At 36.6% G+C, this 26330-nt stretch overlaps 1 protein-coding gene across 3 annotated transcripts in view; it reads left to right on the top strand.

The window, feature by feature from the left end:
* TRPC6 (transient receptor potential cation channel, subfamily C, member 6) overlaps window positions 1–26330 on the top strand; it is a 136974-nt gene that overhangs the window by 78005 nt on the left and 32639 nt on the right. The window contains exons 2-5 of one of the 3 annotated variants that reach the window (XM_011926611.1): window positions 3854–4628; window positions 16581–16763; window positions 19259–19423; window positions 25210–25426. In XM_011926611.1, coding sequence (XP_011782001.1) covers window positions 3854–4628; window positions 16581–16763; window positions 19259–19423; window positions 25210–25426 — 1340 coding nt within the window. The remainder of the gene's footprint in view (window positions 1–3853; window positions 4629–16580; window positions 16764–19258; window positions 19424–25209; window positions 25427–26330) is intronic. The other 2 variants (XM_011926612.1, XM_011926613.1) reach the window with 2 other exon arrangements.

Raw genomic sequence — 26330 nt, 5'->3', positions numbered from 1 at the left:
AATAGAAACTATGCAAAGCAATAAATACAGAAGATAAGAGAGAGGAAGTGAAAACCTAAAGAGGTTAGTAGAAGCCAGAAAAGTGACAGAGAGAAAGGAAGAGGGTTAAGAATTTCAGCAGGAAGATGATGGATGGTTCCTCATGTAACAAACCTTGATGATCTCCTGTCTCCTCTACCTCATCCATCTTGTTAACTCAGAAATAATGTGATTCTTCTAGAAACTCACCCCTTACTCAGGAATCACCTTTTGCCAAAACCAACATTAGGCTCAGTCTAGTTTTTATAAGGGGAAATTATACTCTCTTAGAAAAGACATTATATGGAATATTTCTTTAAAAAGAAGCAAAGAATATCTATTAAGAATCACTAGCTATATGAGGAAAAATTCTATGAAATACAGAGACCAAAGCAAACAAACACAAAAAAGCAACTCAAGAGTAAGTTCTCTGAATTGTGATCTGTGCAGTCTTTATCATTAACGTCCCCAGAGAGAGAAGAGAAAATTTTTGTGCCTTTAAAAGCAGAAAAGTCTGATAAAAAGTAACATTTGAAAATAAACGAGGTGTTTTTGAAAATCAAAAATATAATAACAATTTTCATAGATATAATCTAAAGTTGAAGAAATTTCCCAGGATATAATAAATAATATTGAACATAAATAATTGGAAATAGAAAAGATAAGAAAATTAAAGGACAATTCCAAGATGTCCAACATCCAAAAAGAAGGAGTTCCAGAAATGGTACATTGAAAGCAGGAAACAAAATGATCAGATAAACAGGGCAAGAATATTTCTCAGAAAAGGGCACATTTTTTTTTTCCAGATTAAATGGTCAGCACTGTGGAGAAGAAGAAACTCCCTTCAATAAACAACCATGTAATTTTAGAACACCAGAGACAAAGAAAATATCCGGAATCAAAATTGCATCATGCTTCTCAATAGTAGCCACAAAACTATAATTTATTAGAGCAAGGTCTCCAAAATTATCCTCAACTTGAATTCTCTACCCAGCCAAACTATCAGTTAAGTTTAGAGGTAGGACAAAGTCAGTTTTAGATGTACACCTTCTTTAAAAATTCATCTATGCATGCTTTATTAGGCAGCTGTCAGAAGATTTGCTGTACTAGAACAAAGAAGTCAACTCAGAAAAAAGAAGATCTGGGATACAGAAAACAAGGACTACAATACACAGAAGCAAAGAGAATCCTTGGAGTGATACTGTAGGAAGATTCAAAGACAACATACATGCATCAAGTCTAAACAGCAACTGGTCCAGATTTTCCAAAATTGAAAAAAAATACCCACATAATATGTCGAATGTATTAAAATAAGACTTACATTGATGGAGAAGAGAGTTTGATTGAATTAGTCATATGTATATAGAGCACTGAGAAAATGAGAATTTTTATCTACTAGGTTTGAGGTTATAAGGAAGCTGTACCTGAAAAGACACTATAGTATACCACTTAGCTGTGATTAGCAGTTGCATTGTCATATTTTAAACAGTAAATAGTTATCTAAAAAAAGTCATGATATAACAATTCTGGAATGATACGGCACCATGAAGGGGGTCTGTGTGTATGTGTGTAAGAGAGAGAGAAGTGTGAAAGTATGGTGTAATGGGAAGTCCATAGGTAATGCCAAACCTGAAAAATCAAGAAGTAACAATATAACCAAAGCTATGTGGTTATAACATTTAAAATTATAAAATAGCCAGCGAAAATAGTTAAATTGAAATGTATTACCTCTGGAGATCAAGACATGGAGAGAATAAACTAAAATATGCACATGTATAACTTTACTAAAATTAAAAATGGAATTAAAAATGAAATAATAGCTACAGGACAAAATAGTCACTGATGCTATTCCTTTATAATAAAAGTTGCATATATATTATCTACTGACCCATTTTAGAAATTATTATTATATTGTATAATTTGATATTGGTCCTTCATGTCATTTTTTTGAAACTTACAAAGTTGTCTCTTTAAAAAAACATCAGTTTGGTTGATTTTAAATAGGACTTGGGTAGCTAAAGGAATCACTGTTGAATGAAAATCTATGAAAAATATTTGTGAATATGGCAGCATACTCTTCAAGCTCCTCCAAGAAGCAAAATCTGTTTGTGAGTTGCTGAAACTTTACTATCTTCCTTTCTATTCCTGGCCGTTACACTGCCACAGACAGCATTGTCTGGAGAATGTGGAATCAAGATTGATAAAGGCTAGTAGGGAAAGCAACTAAGATTCTCCAGACCTGAACATATTGGAGGGAAAGATGGCTTACGAGGTCCTTGGATCTTTTTATTGTCCTCTTTATACTGGGAAGTTTGTGACAGTTTTTAAAGAGGGATGAATCTTGGAACATTCATAAAGAGAAGAAACAATACTCATTTATCATACCTTTTTCTTTCTCTTTAGCCTCCCCTATAACCTGGCCCTGTCCCAGTTCTGCAAAAATATGCCTTCTTTGGGTTCAGTTAGTGATACCGGGAAGAGTTGAACCTCTAACTGTAATGAGATCCCTTCAAGCTCAGAAGACCTTAAGACACAAAGTTATGAATTAATAACAAAAAAAAACTTCATTATAGCATTTTGATCAGAAGAAGAATCACATCCCCTCCCCCCTCCTTTCTTTTTGATACAGGATCTTGTTCTATCACCCAGGCTGGAGTGCAGAGACATAATCATGGTTCTCTACAGCCTTGACCTCCTGGGTTCAACTGATACTCTGCCTCAGCCTCCTGAGTAGCTGGGACTACAGGCATGTGCCACCATGCACCGCTAATTTTTCTATTATTTGCAGAGATGGGTTTTTGCCATGTTGTTCAAGCTGGTCTTGACCTCGAGGGCTCAAGTGATTTGCCCACCTTGGCCCTCCAAAGTCCTGGGATTATAGGCATGAGCCATAGCACCCGGCTCACTTTCCCTTCTTATAACAGATTGAAGGACTACATTGAAGGCTGGCCACTGCTCTGACCACTGCCTGCACCACAAAAGTGTTTTTTCCTACCTGACACCTTGATCGTAATTTTCTCCAGTTTGCAGTGATTTTTAGGACAACAGAGTTCAAGCATTTATTGCCCATATTAATGAAACCTATACTTTAACATCTAGCTGATACTTCTGCTAGAGAAAACTTTCTGCCTACACCCAACCCCTGTCTCACCCTCCCGAAAAACACTCTCACCTGACTTCTACTCATACTTCCATTTTCAGCTTGTCATTTTCCCTCAGAATCTGGGATAGATGCCCCGCTATAGGCTTATCGTTATAATTAAGCAGCTGATAACAAATCAATATGCTGATTGCCCATCTCTCCCTTTAGCCTATACGACTTGTAGAGGCAGGAAACCCATCTGTTTTGTTTTGGTTTTTTTTTTCACTATTGGCTTTCTTGGACCTAATATAGTTCCTGGACCTGGCATCAGAGGGACTCAATAAATATTTGTTAGCTTGGCTGGATTTGCTATTGTCTCTACTTCTTAAAATGTAGTCTTATATTCTCTATCACATTGTGACTGATTTTGAATAAGAGAGTCCATCTTTCCTAAGTCTATACCATCTATAGTACATTCGTTTCTATTTGAATGGCACAGAGTAATTATGGCAATTGCTAGTCTCCACCCCAAATTGGAATGTTAAAATCTGTAAAGTGCTTGGCTTTCTTAGACGTGAAGTTCTTGGAATCCATTAACAAATAAATGCATCTTCATTTTATAATATACTAGGTCTAGAGATGATGAGACAACATCTAATATACTTGAGGATTGTATTAGATGAATGGCAAGTCATTTGGCACGCTAAAATGCTCTTAATATGATTTGTTTACAATCTTTCTGTTTTATTGCAGCCGGGGATCTGACAACAGACTGGCTCACCGGCGGCAGACAGTTCTCCGTGAGAAGGGGAGAAGGTTAGCTAATCGAGGACCAGCATACATGTTTAGTGATCGCTCAACAAGCCTATCTATAGAGGAGGAACGCTTTTTAGATGCAGCTGAGTATGGTAACGTCCCAGTGGTGCGGAAGATGTTAGAAGAATGCCACTCACTCAACGTTAACTGTGTGGATTACATGGGCCAGAATGCCCTACAGTTGGCAGTGGCCAATGAGCATCTGGAAATTACAGAACTTCTTCTCAAGAAAGAAAACCTCTCTCGAGTTGGGGATGCTTTGCTTCTAGCTATTAGTAAAGGTTATGTTCGGATTGTGGAAGCAATTCTTAGTCATCCAGCTTTTGCTGAAGGCAAGAGGTTAGCAACCAGCCCTAGCCAGTCTGAACTCCAGCAAGATGATTTTTATGCCTATGATGAAGATGGGACACGGTTCTCTCATGATGTGACTCCAATCATTCTGGCTGCCCACTGCCAGGAATATGAAATTGTGCACACCCTCCTGCGGAAGGGTGCTAGGATTGAACGGCCTCATGATTATTTCTGCAAGTGCAATGACTGCAACCAGAAACAGAAGCATGACTCGTTTAGCCACTCCAGATCTAGGATTAATGCCTATAAAGGCCTGGCAAGTCCGGCTTACCTGTCATTGTCTAGTGAAGATCCAGTCATGACGGCTTTAGAACTCAGCAATGAACTGGCAGTGCTGGCCAATATTGAGAAAGAGTTCAAGGTAGGTCATTAACAACAGAGACTTCACCCTCCGCAAGCCACAGTCAAGGTGTATTTACCAGCTTCCACCATGTGCTCAGCACTGTGCTAGTTACTGTGGACACTAGGTAATTTTATAAGTTTATTCAACAAACTTTTTATTATAATCATTGTAGCGAAAGTTGTGATCACTACCGTTTAGTGATGCTCTACTGTCTGCCAGACATTTTACATTTATTATGTCTAATCTTTATCCCTTCCCCTTGAGGAGACATTATTAGTTCCTGTCTAGATGGGTAAATGAAGGCATAGAAAGTTTTGGTAATGCCCAAGATCAACAAATGAGAAATGACACAGCTGGGTTCAGAATCCAGGTATAGTGCTCTCTGAAAAGTCCAGGCATTTTCCTCCCAGAAAACACTGTTTCTATGTTCAGAGCACAGTGATAGATGCTGATGAGGTCAGAAAGAAGAATAAGCTTAGAAGTCACAGTTGACTTGAGAGACAAATGCACACATGAATAAAAAATAAAACTACCAGGTAGAGGTAAAAGCAACATACTGTAGAAATTCAGAGAAAACAATATTTAATTCCTATTAGGCTGCAGGGAAGTTATGTGGAAGATGGCATTTCAACTGTATGTGGTGGAACAAGTAGGATTTTGGAAGGCAGAGAATGACAGAAAAGATATTTTAGGCCAAGGTACCAGCAAAAGCAAAAGATTGGAGATACGAAATAGTAGGAAATTAGAACTTTGACCAGTCAATCTCTTAATAAGAGGTATATGGAGAGATAAATGGTGTCAGATGCTGCCATTGTCCATATGGGCTGTGCTACATGTGGAGAGGATGAAAGCTTGCATCCCTAGCCAAGATCTTCCCCACGGGTATCTCTAAACTCTCTCTACCTGTTTGAGGTAGTTCTGATCTATCTTCTAGTGCCCATGACCTTTTACCATGGATTATTGTTATGTATGATGTACTTATCTCCTTTACTAAATAATGCAGGTTGGAAACAGGTTTGATTCATCAAGTTACAATGTTTTACAAAAGTGAATATTGGTTTCATTTTTTTCCATTCTATATGCTATGAGAAGGCTTGTTTTTCTATACTCTGTTCTTGAGGTATTGCAGCCCAGGCTTTCCTGGGCAGCTTCTTGGTGCCACTGTCACTGACGTTTCACCCCAGTATCAGATGTCATGTGTCCATCTATCCTCAGGTCCAGTCTATCCAGAAAGGATAGAAGGAGGAAATGGCTACTGAAACACTCAGTATGTGCTTGGCTCTCAAGGTAGAGGAAGGTGTTTTCCTCCAGCTACCTGGCAGCTAACAGGGCAAGACAAGCAAATGGTCCTTTTCAACCCTGTCTCAGATTCTTACCTACTTTTTGCTTGACTCCTAGGACACAGAGATATTCACCTGATTCAAATTAAAGCATTTTGAACTCTGATGAATATTAATTATTTTCAAAATCTATATTACTAAATTTGCATAATTTCAACATTTCTGTTTGCTTTACTGTATCCTTGTTTACATGCTTTCTCTAAACCACTGAAAACTATTATATTCTTTATTTGTTCATTAATTCACTTGCCTACATCTTTTGAGTCCCTGCTGTTTTTTATTGGGGATAGTTGAGGATGAGGATGGCGAGGCAGTACAAAATACAAAGATAATTCAGTCAGCAATCCTGTCCTCAATTAGTTTATAATCCAATGTGATAGAAAAGATCTGTGTGTAGTAACTATCATATTAGGCATGATCTTATGGAGTGAGAAGGGGGCTAGTGGCTCAAAGGTGGGAAGAATCACATTTAACCAGGATGTAAAATCTTCATAGTCCCTAAATGCATTGCAAAATGTTGAGGCCTCCACATGATGATGAAGACGTAAAGATCTGGACATTCTTCTGTTTGTTCATCACACCCTTCTTTCTGCTCTCATCAGTGTGAAGTGTATGGATTAGCCACTTTCCTCCCATTTATGCTTCTCTATTTGCTCCATTGTCTTGAGCAGTTACCCAGAGCCTCTGAACATGCATACCTTTTTCTAATGCCCTGCCTCTGTGAAGGTTTCAAGGCAAAGAAAAGATAAATCTAACCAAAAACATGAATGTATTTAGGAGTATGTTGTTAACGTCTTTTAAAAATCACTTTCAAAAATTAGATTGCTGTCAAACAAGAGTAGCAGTTTAAAAAAATGTTTTTATAAAGTATATCCTAGAATTTGACAATTTTTATAATTAGAAACCTGACTCAAAATTATTGCATAAGGAGAAAGGGCACTTGTTGGCTTGATTTTTAAGGCCTTCTTACAAAAACAAACAAGAAAAGATTTCTTCCCTTCCAGGTATCAAGCATTAAAACAAATACTCTTTTTCTCTGAGATTAGTTTGGACAGCCTTGCCACATACAAGGCTGAGCCTCCCTTGCCTTCATGTGTAAACTTACAGGGAACTCACATTCCCCCAGCACCCATGGCTACTGCGACGCTAACTCTTGTCCCAGCATCCCAGCCTCAGTTTACAGCAGGGTGGGACCTTATAGGAATAGAGAAGTTGATGTCTTTGAGGTGAAGTTTGCTGCTGAGTCTGCTGCTTCTGCCCTTAAAAGAAACTTCTTTTTTCTTACTTTAAATAATATATCGCTATGTTAGAAAATAATAATATAAAATGAAGGAAGCTTTAAAAATCATTCCTAATTTTGGCTGTCAAGAAATAAACACTGATACACTACAAACATGCCAGCACATACCATTTTGGTCTTTTTTTTTTTTTTTTTTAATCTTTTTAAATAGTCAACTCCCTTAGAGTCTCAGGAAATAAATGTCACTGAGGCTGGAATAGCTTAGGCCTGGTCAGCCTTACAGGGACCTGAGAGATTGCATTGGCCACAGGAGATCCTCCCTGTTCATGGTATGTATGTATGTATGTATGTATGTATGTATGTATGTATGTATTTTGCTCCCTTTCCATCTGAAAGATGTTTGAAAAACTCTGTGTTCATGTGTTCATTTGCACAGTTTAAAATTAATATATTTTTTTGTCTTCTGTAAGTATAAATGTTTTTAAGGGATATGATTTCTGCATGGCATACATATTGCCATTTAAGAATAGAACTCTTCAGTTCTCCTTCAGATACATGCAAAGGACTCTAAATGTTACAATGATTTCATGCCCACCATCAACTAAGCGAACAACATCTCTAATGTTCAGAATAGCTGCATCTTTCCTTTTACTCCTGAGGTTATATTTTCAGTCCAATTTCCTTCACAAATGTGATTCCTCATATTATAGCTTTTTATTATTGTAAAGTCTCTTAAAATCACTTTATATAGATATCAACACATACATCATATATAAATAAAATACATATAACACACATATATATGAAATTTTAGAATTTGTTTCATTTCCTCTTGCGAAAAGGCTCTGGATATTGAAAATACTCTGGAAAGAGTTGTCATTATATCTATTATTAGCATATTAGATCAAAAACTACAAAAACAAACCCAGTTGTTAAAATTAATTAATATGGGCCAAGCGCGGTGGCTCATGCCTGTAATCCCTGCACTTTGGGAGGCTGAGGCGGGCAGATCACCGAGGACAGGAGTTTGAGACCAGCCTGACCAACATGGTGATACCCGTCTCTACTAAAAATACAAAAAAATTAGCTGGGCATGGAGGCGCGCACCTGTAATCCCAGCTACACAGGAGGCTGAGGCAGGATAATCGCTTGAACCTGGGAGGCGGAGGTTGCAGTGAACTAATATCATGCCAATGCACTCCAGTCTGGGTGACAGAATGAGACTCTGTCTCAAAAAAAAAAAAATTTTTGAAAAATAAATTTTAACTATGTGACACAATTCTTATTGGACGTATTTTTTAGTGGTATTAATCATGTTCACGCTTTTGCTATATATTTAAGAAAAGAAAAATGTGTATGTATATATATACACAATATAAAATATGTATATATACACAATTTATATATATTTATGTATATGTAGCTAAAAATTAGTTGGTATGGCAGCCAGTATGTTATATTTTAGTCTTTGTTAATAGGATATATAAATTATTAAAGATTTTATGGAATAAAAAGAGGATAAATAGTAGGAATAAATATTTCTAGATATGATTGGATAACAATCTTACTGGATTAAAATTCTAAATCAGAAAGAAATCACATAAAAGTTTCATCCATGGGTTTTGACCATTTTCCTGTAAAAATTTTGAATTCTGTAAACCATTCCAAGTCACATTTAAAAGAATCACTCTCACTAAGCTTTTCTGCCTTACCTGTTTGAGATACTTTTCTTTTCTAGCTAATGATACATCTGAAAGATATTAAGAATAATATAAGGAATCATTTACATTTCAATACTTGACAAAGCATTGTTTAGTATTCGGTATTCCCTACTGATGCTGTCTTTGCCTAACTCTTTCTGTACTCTCACTCAAGAAGTGTTCATTCTTTGACAATTGTTGGCAAATGAAGGGGAAAAGTCATTAAGAATGGCCTTTGTTTCTGTCTTCACTCTGCACTCGCCATCTGAAATCAGAACATCCCAACATGAGCCAAGGTGCTGCATTTCTATCACTAAGCTTCATCTTCAGCAGAAGTGTGTATTTATCCAGGGAAATACAGACAGCCTTTCAGGGTTTATAGTACCTGGATACATAAAAGGGGGACTGTCTGTTGTTTAAAGGGGGACTCTCTTGTTTGCTACATGGGTGGGTGGGTGGGTGAGCAAAAGATGCATTTTCAAGGAAATCCATTTTAGGAAAGCAGAAGATCTGCAAATTGATTCCCTAAAATTTGTCTATATCCTACAGCCCCTTGGAAAGTATTCATGTACCTCTGTTTGAAGACGATTCATCTATTTTATGACAGTCAGAGAATGAGACTTTTCATAAATATTTTATAAGCTCCAATATATAGCTTGCTTTTCTAAGCACCTTCCAAATTGTCCCCTACTACAATAACCCATAGTCCATTAACAAAAGAGACCATGGGAGATGTTACTGGGTTTCTGGGGCAGTTTTATCCTGTGCCTTGAACCTTCTAAGCCTAAGTGTTTTGTTACTCATATCACCACATGTATAGCTGGTTCCAAGCAGAGGTGACACCAGACCTCAGCAGAGAAATCTAACAATTAAATGGAGCCACAGAAACAAGAAAACCAAGAGATGTTGGGGAGTTGCAGGTTTTAAAAGAAACTGGGGGAAATATAATAAATATTTTTACCCATTCAAATTCAATTTTTATACTGAATCTTTATAAATAGTTTTAGGTTTTGGTAGCATGAGACCTCAGCCATCTTAAGCTTAAAATTGGGTTAAGACAATTTTGGCAACACACACAAAGTCAGTAAAAAACAGAAAACCCAAAACTTTGACTGGTTTTGATACCAAAGAAGGACAGCAAAAACTCTTGGTTTCTCTCCTTGACTTGAGTTTTCATTCAAATAAGGGACAACAGACTTAAAAGACAAAGAGATCAATACCAGGGATGGTCTTGTCCACAAATACATTCCCCAGCATTCTTAATTTCTTTTTAGTTCTCAGTAGGTATCTATGACTTACGTCTCTAATTCCCTCTTTTTTTTTGAACCTATTTACCTTTTAGGTTTGTGTCTTTGTAGTGACACACAATGTTTCCTTTTATTCCCCTTAAAAATCCTCTCTTTGGGGGCTTGTCAGAGGGTGGGGGACAATGGGAGGGAGAGCATTAGGACAAATACCTAATGCATGCGGGGCTTAAAACCTAGATGACAGGTGGGTAGGTGCAGCAAACCACCATGGCACATATATACCTATGTAACAAACCTGTATGTTCTGCACATGTATCCCAGAACTTAAAATAAAAATTAAAAAGGGAAAAAAAATCCCCTCTTCTATACAGCAGGAATCGTCCTCTTCTCTGTCATTCTGGATAGAGAGCTTTTCTGGAGGTCTTCCAGCTCCTTTACATCTTCCTAGAGGTCTGCGCACGGATGTGCACATGGCCCTCCAGATGCCTCTGCTGCTGACTCTGAGAAAGAGGAAGGGTAGAGAAACTCCCGCAGTGTCTGTTTTTAAACCGTTGCTATGTGTATAATATTCAAAAAATGCCTGGCATTGTTTCAAAGATAACTATCCTCCAAGAAAATGGCTGCTTTCAAAAATACTTTGTTGCGACAAAGGTGACGTGACAGTTATCAGACTTTAATAGGGTGACAAAGGTTGTCACATGCAAAATAGTCTGTGAGGCAGAATCACAGCTCCAGAAAAACAGGGCTTGGATCCCGACCAAAGAGGAAGAAGAAAGTGTACCTTAGCTGAGCTTTATGAATTATTCTGTTATTTACACTCTATGCTGTAGCAAAATTTAAGTTGTCCATAATGATGTGAAATTAGGAGAAGGCCAGCAAATGAAATAACCTTTTCAAGGTCATATAGTTATTGAAGTGGCAGGGCAGAAATTCAAATCCAGGTATGCTTTCTTCTCAGCTATGTTCCTTTCGTTACATCAGTTAGCAAAATGTGTTGATTACCTACTATGTACCTCACTCCATGCTAGGTTGGGAAGATTCAAAGGTGAGTAAGATATAATCCTTGTCTTGAAGGATATTGAGTCTATTCAAGAGAGGCAGAAACATAAACAAATAAATGCAGTAAAGTGATATGGGTGTGTGTGTGTATGTGTGTTCTTGTCTTTGAATGTCCTATTGTAGTTTGAAACAGATGGGCAGAGAACATCTCATTCTCATAGGACTGTAGGTCTGTGACAAGTCAACAGTTAGGGAGGGAGTTAAGTGCAACAGTTTGTTTGATGAACAACCCCAGCCCCTGAAACTGTTTACCTTCATCGCTGCTCTCCAAGCTTCGTAGCTTCAATGGGACCTGAAAATTCTTATGCAAAGGGAAGAGTGAAAGCTAGTCAGACATTATACTAAGTGTATATAACCAAACACTATAGTAACTAAGCAGCCACTGCTGATGGCAACAATCAATAGAAAAAACCTGACGTATCTAGGAAAATGTTTTTCTCCAATTCTTGTTTTGAAATTATATTCCATTTCTTTTTACCTTTTCTATAGAATAGTGCCTGATTAACTTTCATATCCTCAGAATCCCACATAGTAGATGCTTTATAAATGCTTGTTAATCATCACCACAGAGCTCCATGATCAGTGTGCCATCTGGTGACATTTATCCTGAGGAGCAAGAGAGCCCCAGAGTTACACTTGGTCCCAAGAAGCATGGCTGGCCAATGCAACACTGTATATATCATAGTATTATACACTCATCTTACTGATACGGTTTGGGTTTGTTGTGTCCCTGCCCAAATCTCATGTCTAATTGGAGGAGGGGCCTGGTGGGAGATGACTACATCATGGGGATGGATTTTCCTCATGCTATTCTCATGCTAGTGAGTGAGTTCTCATGAAATTGATGTGTGTGAAGTGTGTGGCACTTCCCCCTTCACTCTGTCTCTCTCCTGCTGCCACGTGGAGAAGGTGCTTGCTTCTCCTTTGCCTTCTGCCATGATTGTAAGTTTCCTGAGGCCTCTCCAGAAGCAGAAGCCTGTATAGCTCATAGAACCATGAGCCAATTAAACCTCTTTTTTATAAATCATCCAGTCTCAGGTAGTTCTTAAGTGTCAGTGCCTCTGTTGCTGACTGAGAAAGAGGAAGGGACTAATATGCTTACTCTTCACATATATAATCTCATTTTACAAACTCCTATCTTAGTAAGAGAGTGGTATCTATCACAGTGCTGTGCATAAAATGTTTGTTTTGAAAATACATGAATAATTGTTTTATTTCCAACGTTTGCAGATAATATCCAGGAATTCCAACATGACTTGATATTTGATAGCATAGCTTTGTGATGGGGACTGCAAAGAGCTAGATACTGTTTGTGAAATAATGAAGACAGTAATAATTACAATCACCATTGATCTGCACTACCCTGTGCCAGGAAGTTGGCATTCACTGTCTTGTAAAATCTTCACAGCAACCCTAATTCATGGGTACTGATATTATTCCCTTTTTAAACATGAGGGTTAGAAGCTTTAAGAGATTAAATCATTTATCTAAAGTCACATAGCTAGTAAGTTTCAAACCCAGGTCTGCCATCTCCAAAGCCCACATAGTAGATTACTGAGAATCAAGGCATGTATTTTTCTCTACCCTGTTAATTTCTATGAAGTAAACTTCGTTCTTTATATAGAAAGAAGAGCCAGAGATTAAAATCACAAATCATAACATCTATTATTTAAAATCCAGCTAAGAGGAACTTTCGAAAGGATCATTTTAACAGGGGTATTTTTTTGTAGTTTCTGAACTGTGTTTCATTAGCCCACTATGAGTTATCTCTTTTCAACTTTTCAAAGGTTAATAGGCAAGCACCCATATCTGATTAATGAACGTACAGTGTAGGTGTGTGATCCAAAGACATGACCCAGAATTAAGTTAACCCATTAGCTTCACTTTGCGTCTCACGGAACCAACATCATAGTGCTGCATTCTAGCTAACGAACTACCACCAACATTGTATTTGAGTGAGCTTACATGTCAGTTACTTAAAATACGAATTAATAGTAATGTCAATAACTAAAAATATGAAAATATTTGTAAATGATTTCCCAAGTAGAAAAAGTGCATATTTCTGAAATCATAGTCTTATTCTTTCTCTCTCTCTTTTTCAATAGGTATTTTTGTTTAAGAAAATGTCTTAGGAATTAGTGATGAATTGGACAAAAATTTATAGATTAAGGTATTAAATACCACAAAACTCTTGCACTTGACTTTTTCAGTCCATGTGGTTTCTGCTTTAAAAAAGCGTTGCCTACATTTGTAAGATCATATGTTCTTTTCCAATATCTAAATATATCTGAGCTTTCTTAGAATTCTAGAGAGCCCAGATTTTGACAATTACTCTGTTGCTTTTAAAAGGACTAAGAATTCACTATACTTGAACTCTACATTGCAGAGAAGCCAGGTGCATTAAATTTTGTCTTAGCTCCATGGTATGTTTTGAATGTCAAGAGATGGCCTGTTTTCAGATCTTCTCTTTGATGATGTAAAATAAAGTAGTTACACTTTATCGAATGCTTGCTAAATGCTCACAACCATGCTAAGTCCTTGGCATGCATAATTTCTTTAATACTTATTTAATCTCACTAAACCTCACTGTTCTTATCTGTAAAACGAGAGTAATAAGAACCCCTACCTGATAGACTGCTTCTGACTTATTAAAGGTCACATAGCTCATAAGTAAAAGAGTTGGGATTTGATTACATATATCCAGCTCTAAGCTACCAAGTCATAACTACTGTAATATAGTGGACACGGACAAATATGTACCTCCGTGTCTAAGAGTTTGTCCCCATGGCCCTAACAGACTATTTTATAAAATGGGCAAAGCCATTTGCTTGTAACACTCTATATACTATCTGCCTAGATGTCTGTTTATAAGTAGTTTAAGCCATTCTCAGCTAGACATTCTCAAGTAAGACACAATTTGCTTTATTAATTTGCTTTTCTGGAATCTTTTTGGACCTGCATTTTAGCAAATTGTAGCCTGTTTAGCAGTTACTAAACTGCACTGACATTCACTTTTGGCATGATTTACAGAAAGGAGCCCAAGTAGGTACCTTACACATACCTAGTATTAAGCTGTTCTCCATGCAGAGACCCCACAAATATGGCCTTATTGACTGACATCCAGAATCACATACATTTCTCTGGATCTTTCCAAAGAAATCTTTTCATCCTATAACACCCTGGTTTCAGGAAGAGGAGACAATTAACTTTAAATCTGCAGCACTGGGTTTAAGAGAAAAGTCTGTCATTGAAGCTGTGTGAGAACCTTAGCTTTTTCACGTGCAAAATGGTAACAGTATTTGCTCTGCTTGCCCCCTCAGTTGTTTCAAAAATCACAGTAGAAAAGCACTCTACAAATAAGAGAGATAAAGTGGCATTATCCCAAAGGCAAAAGGCTTGGGGCCAAGAAGATTTAGGTTTAAAGCTGGATTTTGGTGCTAACTAGCTGCATAATTTTGGACACACAATTCAACCTGAGCAATTGTAAAGATTAAATGAGATAATACCATCCACCTGTAATACAACAAACTCTAGCTCAAGCTTGTCCAACCCACACCCCAGGGACATGTAGGTTGAACATGAGGCCCAGGATGGTTTTGAACGCAGCTCAACACAAATTTGTAAATTTTCTAAAAACATTGTGAGATTTCTTTCTGAAAATTTTTTAAGTTCATCAGCTATCATTAGTGTTAGTGTATTTTAAGTGTAGCCCAAGACAATTCTTCTTCCAATGTGGCCCAGGGAAGCCAAAAGATTGAACACCCCTGCTAATAGGCTTTCTTGATTAGCATTTGGTTATAGGTGATCTTAGTGTAAGAAAATAGAGGGAGGAAATATTAGAAAGGCATGAATGAAGACGTAAAATGATGCCATATAGAAGCATGACACAAGTTTATGGTAATCTGAATGGGACCTGCACAATTTAAGTCTTCCGGATCGAGTATTAGGTCATCAGCAACAAACTACAAAACTACAACAGTGTTTCATTAAACTTTCTTTTCTCTAAAGAGACGAGTCTCAAATTGCAGACTCTATGTCTAGATTTCATCTTTTGAGGCTGTGCCTGCCATATAAAATTCTTCAATTAAAATCTGTTAAATAGACATGTACTTGCTCTTCTCTGGAAACTTTCCAAATGTTCTATGCTTCTCAAGTTTACTAACACAGTTTACAAGGTCTTCCAAAGACCTATTAAATGTATATTGCATGCCTGGCTCATGAAGTTGTGCCCATGAAGGAGATGATATATGCAAAGGTCCTATGATCATGCTGTGGAAAAAGTTGGTTATTTTTTATTTCTTCTGAATCAACAGGTGAGTTTGGTACACCATACTCTTTTTTTTGTTTTGTTTTGTTTTTGAGACAGGGTCTCCTTTGTTGCCCAGGCTGGAGTGGCAGTGGCACAATCATGGATCACTGCAGCCTCAACTTGCCCGGGTGATCCTCCCATCTCAGCCTCCTGAGTAGCTGGGACTACAGGCCCACACCCACCACTCCTGTTCTGTATTTTTTTTTTAAATTATACTAGTGAGATGTTTAGGCTACTAAACATACCAAACTAAGAGGTGAACACAACTGTATTTTTTTTTTAAATTATACTTTAGGTTCTAGGGTACACGTGCACAATGTGCAGGTTTGTTACATATGTATACATGTGCCGTGTTGTTGTGCCGCACTGATTAACTCATCATTTACATTAGGTATATCTCCTAATGCTTAGAGACAGGGTTTTGCCGTGTTGCTCAGGCTGGTCTCCAACTTCTGGGCTCAAGCGATCCACCCACTTCAGCCTCCCAAAGTGAGGTCATTACAGGTGGGAGCCACCACACCTGGCCAGCATACTCCTTTTTAAATAACTTTGATTATGCTTTAGATAAATTTCCTTTTTGAGGGTATGAAGAAAATCTTCATGTGCTAAAATATTTTAGAGGTCAGCAGAAACTGCAATTGAAATACGATAAATGAACAGTAAAACTAAAAGTGCAATGTTTCTCGGGCACAGTGGCTCACGCCTGTAATCCTAGCACTTTTGGGAGGCCAAGGCGGGCGGATCATGAGGTCAGGAGATCGAGACCATCCTGGCTAACACGGTGAAATCCCGTCTCCACTAAAAATACAAAAATTAGCCAGACGTGGTGGCGGGTGCCTGTAGTCCCAGCTACTCGGGAGGCTGAGGCAGGAGAATGGTGTGAACCTGGGAGGCGGAGCTTGCAGTGAGCCAAGATCACACCACTGCACTCCAGCCTGGGCGACAGAGCGAGACTCCGTCTCGAAAAAAAAAAAGTAGAATGTTTCCCCTGAAGTGTAAAATCCTTCAAGTCTCTGAAGCATAGTAAAATGAGCTATTCTCCATTATTGCTTTTGTTTTGCTTTGTCTTTCTTAGAATGACTACAAAAAACTGTCAATGCAGTGCAAAGACTTTGTTGTTGGACTCCTTGATCTGTGCAGAAACACTGAAGAAGTCGAGGCCATTCTGAATGGGGATGTTGAAACGCTCCAGAGTGGTGATCACGGTCGCCCAAATCTCAGCCGTTTAAAACTTGCCATTAAATATGAAGTAAAAAAAGTAAGGTCAGGCATGAAGCCTATTTACATTATATTGGTTCTTGTTGGTGCTAAATAAGGATAAAGGGTTGATATTTTTAGATTGAGCTGGGATTTACTTTTTTCTTTCTTTCTTTCTTTCTTCCTTCCTTCCTTCCTTCTTTCTTTTCTTTTCTTTTCTTTTCTTTCTTTCGAGTCTGGCTCTGTTGCCCAGGCTGGAGTGCAGTGGTGCGATCTTGGCTCACTTCAAGCTCCGCCTTCTGGGTTCACGCCATTCTCCTGCCTCAGCCTCCCCAGTAGCTGGGACTACAGGCGCCCGCCACTGTGCCCAGCTGATTTTTTGTATTTTTAGTAGAGACGGGGTTTCATTACGTTGCCTAGGCTGGTCTCCAACTCCTGACCTCCTGATCCGCCCACCTCGGCCTCCCAAAGTGCTGGGATTACAGGCGTGAGCCACAGTGCCCGGCCGGGATTTTCTAACAGTTGCACTAGGCAGATTCTCTAACAAATCATAAGCATCTATGCTAGTTGTGAGGCATTTTACCTACACTAAATGCCAGTCGTCTTTAAAATCTAGACGTATTTATGTAGAACCTTACAGGGATTGCCACTTTCTTTGACTGGGCTAATGATATAACAATGACTTTATGAAACCAAATTCTAAAACATTTGTTATAAGACAGGAACATCATTATTTGAGACTCAATTCCATTTTCCCATTTCTTGGTGTTCTCCAATAATGCCTTCAATTCCTTCTTTGCTGCATTAGACTTTCCACCAGCTGCATTTTTATTTGTGAAATATTTTTAGTCTCTGTCTTCAAGCATTGGTCCCAATCTCTGCTCTCTCAGATTATGTGAGGTATCTTTTAAAAAGCTGGCGGGGCACAGTGGCTCATGCCTGTAATCCCAGCACTTTGGGAGGCCGAGGCGAGTGGATCACTTGAGGTCAGGAGTTGGAGACCAGCCTAGGCAACGTAGTGAAACCCTGTCTCTACTAAAACTACAAAAATTAGCTGGGTGTGGTGGCGTGCACCTGTAGTCTCAGCTAGTAGGCAGGCTGAGATGGGAGGATCACTTGAACTCCGGAGGCAGAGGTTGCAGTGAGCCAAGATCATGTCATTGCACTCCAGGCTGGGTGACAGAGCAAGACTCTGTCTCAAAATAAATAGATAGATAGATAGATAGATAGATAGCTTTTAAAGGTAGGTTTTTCTAATAAAAGTAACATATGCTTGTGGTAAGTTTTCAAATAGTATAAACATGTCTCCTCCCAATTTTTCCAGTTCTGAATGGAGAATAATGAACCATTGTTATGTTTCTATACACAAATTTCTTTCTTGAACAACTTTACATAACAGTCAATAAATGTCCACTTTATCTTTTTAAAGGTTGTATTATTATCTCATTATATTCACATCTGTTTACTATTTAGGGATGTTTATTATAATTTTCAGATTTTTGTTATTAGATTTTTATTTTTTTTATACAGTAAACATTTGTTCATAAAACTTGCTTACTTGCATGACTTTTACTTGTAAACAAAAATTCTTAGATGTGGAATTAATATGTCAATTTTTATTTTTAGGTTTCCAAACATTTGCTAGGTTTCCCTTCAAAAATGATGTACCAGTTTCCATAAACACCAACAGTGTGTGACAGGGCTTATTTCTTCCACCGACAGTGGGTTTTATCCAACTTTACCATTCTGAGTAGATAAACATTCTGTCTTGTTTTAGACTTAATTCCATTTTCTACCTACCTCTCAAACTATCTTTGAGGTTAATCACCCTTAAGAGTCACTTTAGTTCTTTTATATAACCCGCTCTTTGTCATATTTTATATTAATATTAAATATTGTAACTTTTTAATATCTTTACCAATTTTTATTTTGGGATATTGCTTTTTGTATGTTAAATAACTGCCATATGTATGTTTCAGTTGTAAAAAATAAATACATGAGAATTTAAAGATTCCCTCAAAAAATAAATGTTGAAAATTTAAGTCTTCTTAATTGAAAGAGTTTTTGGCACAAGAATAAAAGGAGAGATCAATAGAATAAAACAGGCAGTCCAGACCCATATACAAATGGGAATTTAGTATTAACTGTGTGACATTGTAGGTCAATGCAGGAAAGGTGGTATTTTTAAAAAAGTATTTAGGCAACTGAGTTAATATGATCTCTTTCTAGATGAAAAAACTATATAATCATAAAAGCTGTACATAAAAAGTAGATTAATCTTTTTATAATATTCCATTAAAATTTTTTCTGTGCTTTGAAATAAAGCTTGTTTGTTATAAAGGAAAAGCTTGATAAATTGGAATCTTCAAATTTATGTAAAACATATTAGAACCTTTTCCCATTTGCTTGTTGCCTGTTAATTTGATGTTTTATGTTTGTTCTTTAATTCTAACAATATATTTCATTGGAAAGCATGGAACTATTAGAACACATGAAAATCATTTATGCTGAACCTTTCTTTAATCAAACTTAAATGTTTTGTCACTTCCCTGCTAGTTTGTAGCTCATCCAAACTGCCAACAGCAACTTCTCTCCATTTGGTATGAGAATCTTTCTGGTTTACGACAGCAGACAATGGCGGTCAAGTTCCTTGTGGTCCTTGCTGTTGCCATTGGACTGCCCTTCCTGGCGCTCATTTACTGGTTTGCTCCATGTAGCAAGGTATGTATGTGAAGCCTACAGCTCTGTTATCTACTAGAAGAATGTCTTAAGTGGGGAAAAACTTACCTTCGAAGTGAAAATTTAAGGAATTATAGTTGAGTTTCAGTAATCTTTATTGTTTTTAATATTACAAAATAACTCCTGTTTGGGCTTAAATAATTTTCTTGCTTTTATTATCATAAAATAATACATGTTTGCTATAGGAAACAAAAAAATGGAAAAGATAAAATTCACCTGTAATATTACCACTGTTAATGTGTGAAAGGGAAGTCAGTAACTATATTAGTTTATTTCCTTTTACTCTTTTCTCTATGTACTTCCATGCATATACTTTTATATTTCTTAAAGAGGTCATAGTACCATTGAGCATATATTTCAAATGACATCCTAAAAGATGAAAACTTTTTCTGTTTCTCCTCTGGAAAAAATTGAGATGAAAGTTTTGTCTTGTGTTTATTTTAGCTAATATGACCAGATAAATCTTAAATCAAAGGCAGTCACGTAAATACTAGTGTAATACTTGTTTCAGTAAAGAATCAATCTATCTATCTATCTATCTATCTATCTATCTATCTATCTATCTATCTATCTATCTATCTATCTATATTAGGGACTAAGTACACCAGAGCCTGAGAGCAAAAATAGCCTATTTTCTTGGCAAAAGCTATCTACCCATGCTTTGGTAAAAATGCTATGTTCAGATGGATCTAGCCTTTCTTTAGCGTGACAGGATAGGTTTGAGAAATATTGACCTATCATTCTTTTAACAAGTGGAGAAATTTGTGTCCTGCATTGCTAACAAGCCTATTCTTCATGCTTTTGAAGCCACATTTCTGGATCTGTTGAACTCTGAGAAGCAGATTGAAATAATTCTGAAGCTTAGTGGCTAAATGTCTGCTGGACCATCTATTAATGTGCTATGTAGAAAGAACTATCAGTTGGGTTACTTCCAGTGCTTACACATGGGCATGATTCATTTTCAAACATCTGTAATATGTGGGCGCAAACACAAACATCACCATTACTAACATACTGTTTTCTAATTACTTTGTCATATTTTTGGTGTTTTAGCCAAATAAGGACCGTTCAAAATGACTCATGCTAGAAAGCTTGTGCAAAGCCTTTTAGACAGTGGAAACATCCTAATTATTTCTAGTGATGATGATAGGAACTACAGGAAACTGGACGTTTTTCTCATGAGAGTAAAATCCATCATCATAGACATTTGCCCCTTAAAATATATAAGGCCAAAATTTGGTATCTTAGATACATAAAATATAAATGAAGAACATAAAATGAAAATAGTGCAATTTACTAGACATGACATCTATGGTACAGATTTTCATCTAGAAAGTTGAAATTTTTCCCCTTTTTACTAGAAATGACAGATTTTGCCTGGAAAAATAATGTGTGCACATGGACATGGAGTGTGGAATGATAGACAATGGAGACTTAGAAAAGTGGGGGCTCAGAACAGGAACAGGTGGCGACACATTATTTAATGGGTACAGTGCATATTATTTGAGTGACTGGTAAACTAAAAGCCAGGACTTCACCACTATGCAGTATATTTGTGTAACAAAATTGCACTTGTACCCCTTAAATTTAGACAAATACATTTCTAAATGTATTTCCCTAGAACATGAGTTATATCTATGTAGGTAGTCTCTTTGTTCTTTTTCTCCTTGTATTTCCTGAGTCATCTGAGATTTAAACTGAATTAAAATAGGGGGAGTTTTTGAATTATCCCTGTTCTCATTCTGTGACCAGTTAAATTATAATCTCTTTCCTAAACTGAATAATCTTCTTTTCCATAACCAGTGTGTTCGAAAGCATAATGTATTCCAGAGTGTCTGGTGCTTTGACACAGACTATTTTTGGCAGTCCTTAGAGTTACATATTTCTTAAATTTTGATTGAATTCTAATTAAACTGATTTCCTTAACTATTTCTTCTTCTCTGGCCATATTTCTTTCTGGCATCTGTTTTCCATCCTCATTTATGAACACTGAGGCAAATAATCAAATTAAAAGGACATTGTCAAGGTATTTTTTTCTCCTATCCAATACCTATTTTACTGTTTTTATCCTTTGAGGCATGGTGATAAAATCTATTTTATAGTTTTCCATTTGTAATGAACATAAATATGCTTTACAGGCAACAGGATATTTTTGTGGGAGGAGATTGCTTCAGCTAAATTGGTGCTTTTATTCCAAATATATTTAAAATATTTTGGATTTTCCAATATATCCGTGAACATCAATAAGATCAAATTGCAGGCCTATGCACTGTGACTGAGTCCCCATTTCTGTTTAAAGTTGGTTTTGCTATAGGAAACAAAAGTTGATTTTCTTTTTTCCCCTTTCTGAAATCCCTTGTTTTTACTTGCCCTCTTTCTTCTACTGTAATCCAAACATCACTTGTTTTTGTTCATTACAATAAGAATAGTCACACTGCAATTACAAATCATTTTAGTTTAAGCTAGTCTCAACCTTTTTCATTTCTATGTGGTGTTGAGTAGCTAGGTATTTAGTCATCAATAAACACCTAAAAAGACTCTGACATATAATATTTAAAGACAACTATTTATTTCAATGCTTACCTTCAGTAATTTTCCAAGTACATCAGTTGTTCAATTTCTTCATCTAGCTCTCATCCTTTACAATTATTTTTTGGAAATTTGTCTATATCCCAGAGTATATAGATGGCAAATCTTACTAAAAAGGGTAACTCACTTCAATTCCTAAAGTCTAGTGAGAGATGCCAAAATCTCCCTCAGTTTAAAGAGAAATATAATTCTCAACTTTTGTAAGAAAAATAAAGGCTATGAGGTTTCAAACATGCCCATTTTAGTTTCTAGGCAACCAGCTTTTTGTTTGATTGTTAAAACAAAACAAAACAAGAAAACACCAACAAACAAACCTAAAAATACCCTAAGACTTTTAGTAAGCAGAAGAAGATGCCTGGATTGATACTCCCTTTAGAATAAAATAAAGGAAGACTAATATTATCTAAAGGTCAGTAGGCCAGTGGAGGAAGAAGGGAAGCCAGGTAGGGGCCAGGCACACAGATCAGACACCTTGCCCTGAAAACTGAAGATTGACTTTAGAGGTGTTTGGGACAGTTAAACTAAGGTTCCAGAGTTTTCAGATATCAATAATGTAGATAGCTTTATTTCAACTCCATTTTATGTCCCCAACCTCATATTTTCTATTTATGTTATTTATTTGGTTCTATTTTAACTTATGCTCTACTGTGTGATGTCCTTGAAAGCTGCTGCTTATTCTTCCTGTAACCAGGCAGGTGATAAATAACATTTTCATGAATTTCACTAACAGTCATTGCCTCTAATCCCAGTTTTCCCCAAACAGTCAAATAAATTGAGAATTAAAAAAAAAAAGTTTAGGATTTATAATGGATTTTCCCATGAGAAAGATATGGATTCCTGCAATAAGTTTAATACACAGTTAAATCATACATAAAACATTATAGAATTAAAATTTTATGTATAACACATCATGGAAATATAACATTGATGTTTATTTTTAACTTTAAAAAGAAAAATAGCAAAGGACAATAGGCAGAAGAAAATCAAACTTACTTTTTCTACCATTTGTTTTAATTTTGCCATCATTTGATTACTTGAGAGTTAGATTTTAAAAGGATCTAAAAAAAACCCCAAAAAATTTAAATCAATTCCATAGGTGATTGTATCTAAGCATTTTGTTACAGCAAATTTTTACAAAGTAACTTTGAATTGGCTCTGCAATCCTAGAATCTATAGGCTTAAAACTCTGTGTGTGTGTGTGTGTGTGTGTGTGTGTGTGTGTCTGTCTATGTGTCTATGTCTATTCTTTGGCCCTCTGTAACTGGGTTCTGCATCTGTAGATTTAACAAACCACAGATTGAAAACATTTGAAAACAATTGTGTCTATGCTGAACAGGTAGAGACTTCTTTTGGCATTATTCTATGAACAGGATATTGAATATTCTCAACACAAAGAAATGATAGATGTTTGAGATGATGGCTACGCTAATTACTCTGATCTAATCACTATATGTTGTATGTATTGACACATCACTGTGTACCACCCATAAATATGTACAAATATGTCAATTTAAAAATGTATCTTATAACAAAAATTTACATAGCATTTACATGATAATACATATTATAAGTAATCTCAGTATTCAAGTATATGGGAAGATATGCTTAGGTTATTTGTAAATATTATGATTTTATATCAGGAACGTGAGTAGCCTCAGAGTTTAGTAGCCATGGAAGGACCTGGAACCAATCCCTCATGGATACCTAGGGAAAACTGCACACACACACACACACACATACACACACACACACACACACAGCATGAGAGAGAGAGAGAGAGATACAATACAATATCTCCTGTTTCTGGCCTAACATTTAGAATGTCAAGATAAGTTCATTGGTTCCAGCTCTAAGTTTTGTTATTTTGAAAACCATATAGACAAATAAAGGTATGGAAATAGAGAACACCAATTGTGTTCCTTCCATGATAGCATTTATCTTTTCCGAGTCTTAAAAGATAATTCCTAATAATTTACATATATAGGCCCATTGATGAGAAAGTATGAAATTATTCTGTAAACCAAATAGAAGTATTAAGTTAGGAACAAGAATGCCTGGGTCCAAGTTCCAGCTCTACCACTTATGAGATATGTGACCTTGAACAAGTTTCTTGATCTCACTTCCTCAGTTTCTTCATCCGAAGTGGGCATTTGAGGGCATCTACCCTTTTGAATTGTTGCAATGATTACAAGTTAACAGTGTAAAGCACTTAAAAGAGTGCCAACTAAGTGTTGGTTGCATTTTATTAGTTTGTAAAGTTTTCTGTGGTAATAAACTCATTTGAAAAGCTGTTGAAAGCTATGGACCACCTCCTAAAGGGCAGGGGAAACTGCACACACAGTTTGAGTTTTGTTCATTTCAGAGGATGTCCAGACCCCTTAGTCATATCCTAGATCCTCACTCTGCCTAGGTGAAGATCTGTACATCTTAGACAGAAATTAATCTTATACTATAAAAGGCACACTAGCTTTTATTGTCCCCATATTTCATATAAGAATCTGGTTTTCACATAATTTAGGAAATGTGCTCATTGTCACTCAGCTAATGAGGGAATGAAACTGGAACGTGAACTTAAAATGTTGGACATCAATCCAGTGTCCTTCCAGAACATTGTTCCAGTACACTATAGGAACTGCCCTGCTGCCCTGTCCTCAGTTGGGAGTTCTCTTCTTGGTACTCATGACTGTTACTGCATTTACAAGATCACCAAAATAGCGACATCCACTCAGGCCTCAATTGCATGCCTGTCAATGAAGTATATGTGAGGACACCCACCAAGGTTCTATACCTTGCAAAGTAGACTCAGTTTCATATTTTCATTGTCACTTCCTCAGTACCTCAGGCCCACTAAATTAGTTGCTTTATATGAATAATGCTGACATTATTATGCTCCATATTTTGTCAACAATATTGTATATTTTAAGAATTTAAATATCCTTTATTAGTAAAATACATGTATTTAGTTATTAATCAGGAACATCAGCACATGTAGGTAAGGAATGTGAACAAAACTTTATAACAGCATAAAGATATTACTGTATCACGATTTGCATAAATATAAACAATTATCTCAGGAGATCATTGGAATATGCAGATGTTTATTCCTGCATGTATGTATGTGTGTTTTGCAAAGTGTACAAAACAAAGTTAAGATTTTCTTTTGGTGTGTGTTGTGGCAGATGGGGAAGATAATGCGTGGACCATTCATGAAGTTTGTAGCACACGCAGCCTCCTTCACCATTTTTCTGGGACTGCTTGTCATGAATGCAGCTGACAGATTTGAAGGCACAAAACTCCTTCCTAATGAAACCAGCACAGATAATGCAAAACAGCTGTTCAGGATGAAAACATCCTGCTTCTCATGGATGGAGATGCTCATTATATCCTGGGTAATAGGTAAAGACTGATTTTCTGTCATGTTTTCTTTTTGCAGTCTTAGCAGTTGGACTGAATGACACTGATTCTTTCACACATCAGTTATACAAATGTATGCAGCATGATACAATGCACCGCACATCATAATTTTCTTTGTGTTCTTAAAGTACAGTTGCCTTGGGTTCATTATCAGTGCCATAGTCTTCTCACATGCTGTGCGCTTTTTGCATTTCCAAGGAAAACCCAGGAAGAAAACCAACAGGATATTATCAATCACACCCCTCCAGTGACACAAAGCTATTATACCATTCATATTTCAAGAGAGAGCTGTGATTTCAAGCTTAAATACAACCACAATTTTACATTGAGATTTGACAGGAATTGAAGCTGATAGACACTTGCATTTATTGAACATTTATTATGTGCCAAGAATTATTCCAAGCACTTTATATACATCAAATCACATCATTTCTCTGCACCTCAGTTTTCTAATCTATAATGTATAATCACATCTGTTTTATAGGATTTATCTAAGGATCAAGTAACTTTCTTTAGGACTCCTGGGTGGTAAGTGGAAGAGAAGGAATATGGTCTTAGTTGCTATACTATTTGTCTTAAGAATCAATCGTACATATAGCTTCCCATTAAATATAATACAAAGAAAGATATTTCAATTAGATATTTATGAATAAATAAATCCAGTGACAGTTAAGTGCCTTTGTTAAGTAATGAGGATACTAAAGTGAATGAGACATAGTCCCTGTGCTCAAGGAAGTTAAGTCTGGGAGGTAGGTCAGTAAGTAAATCAATAATTAAAATTCAATGTGACAAATGCTATCATTGAGGAGTTATTGAGATATTATGAAAATACACAGGTTGGGCATCTAAATCTGAGGTGGGCTGTGAAGTGGAAGGGGCAAGAAGC

This window comes from Colobus angolensis, unplaced genomic scaffold (assembly GCF_000951035.1).
Source record: "Colobus angolensis palliatus isolate OR3802 unplaced genomic scaffold, Cang.pa_1.0 Scaffold7, whole genome shotgun sequence".
Classification (NCBI taxonomy): Eukaryota; Metazoa; Chordata; class Mammalia; order Primates; family Cercopithecidae; genus Colobus; species Colobus angolensis.
The sequence above is the reverse complement of the archived record's forward strand: the minus strand, read 5'-3'. Positions and strand labels throughout refer to the sequence as shown.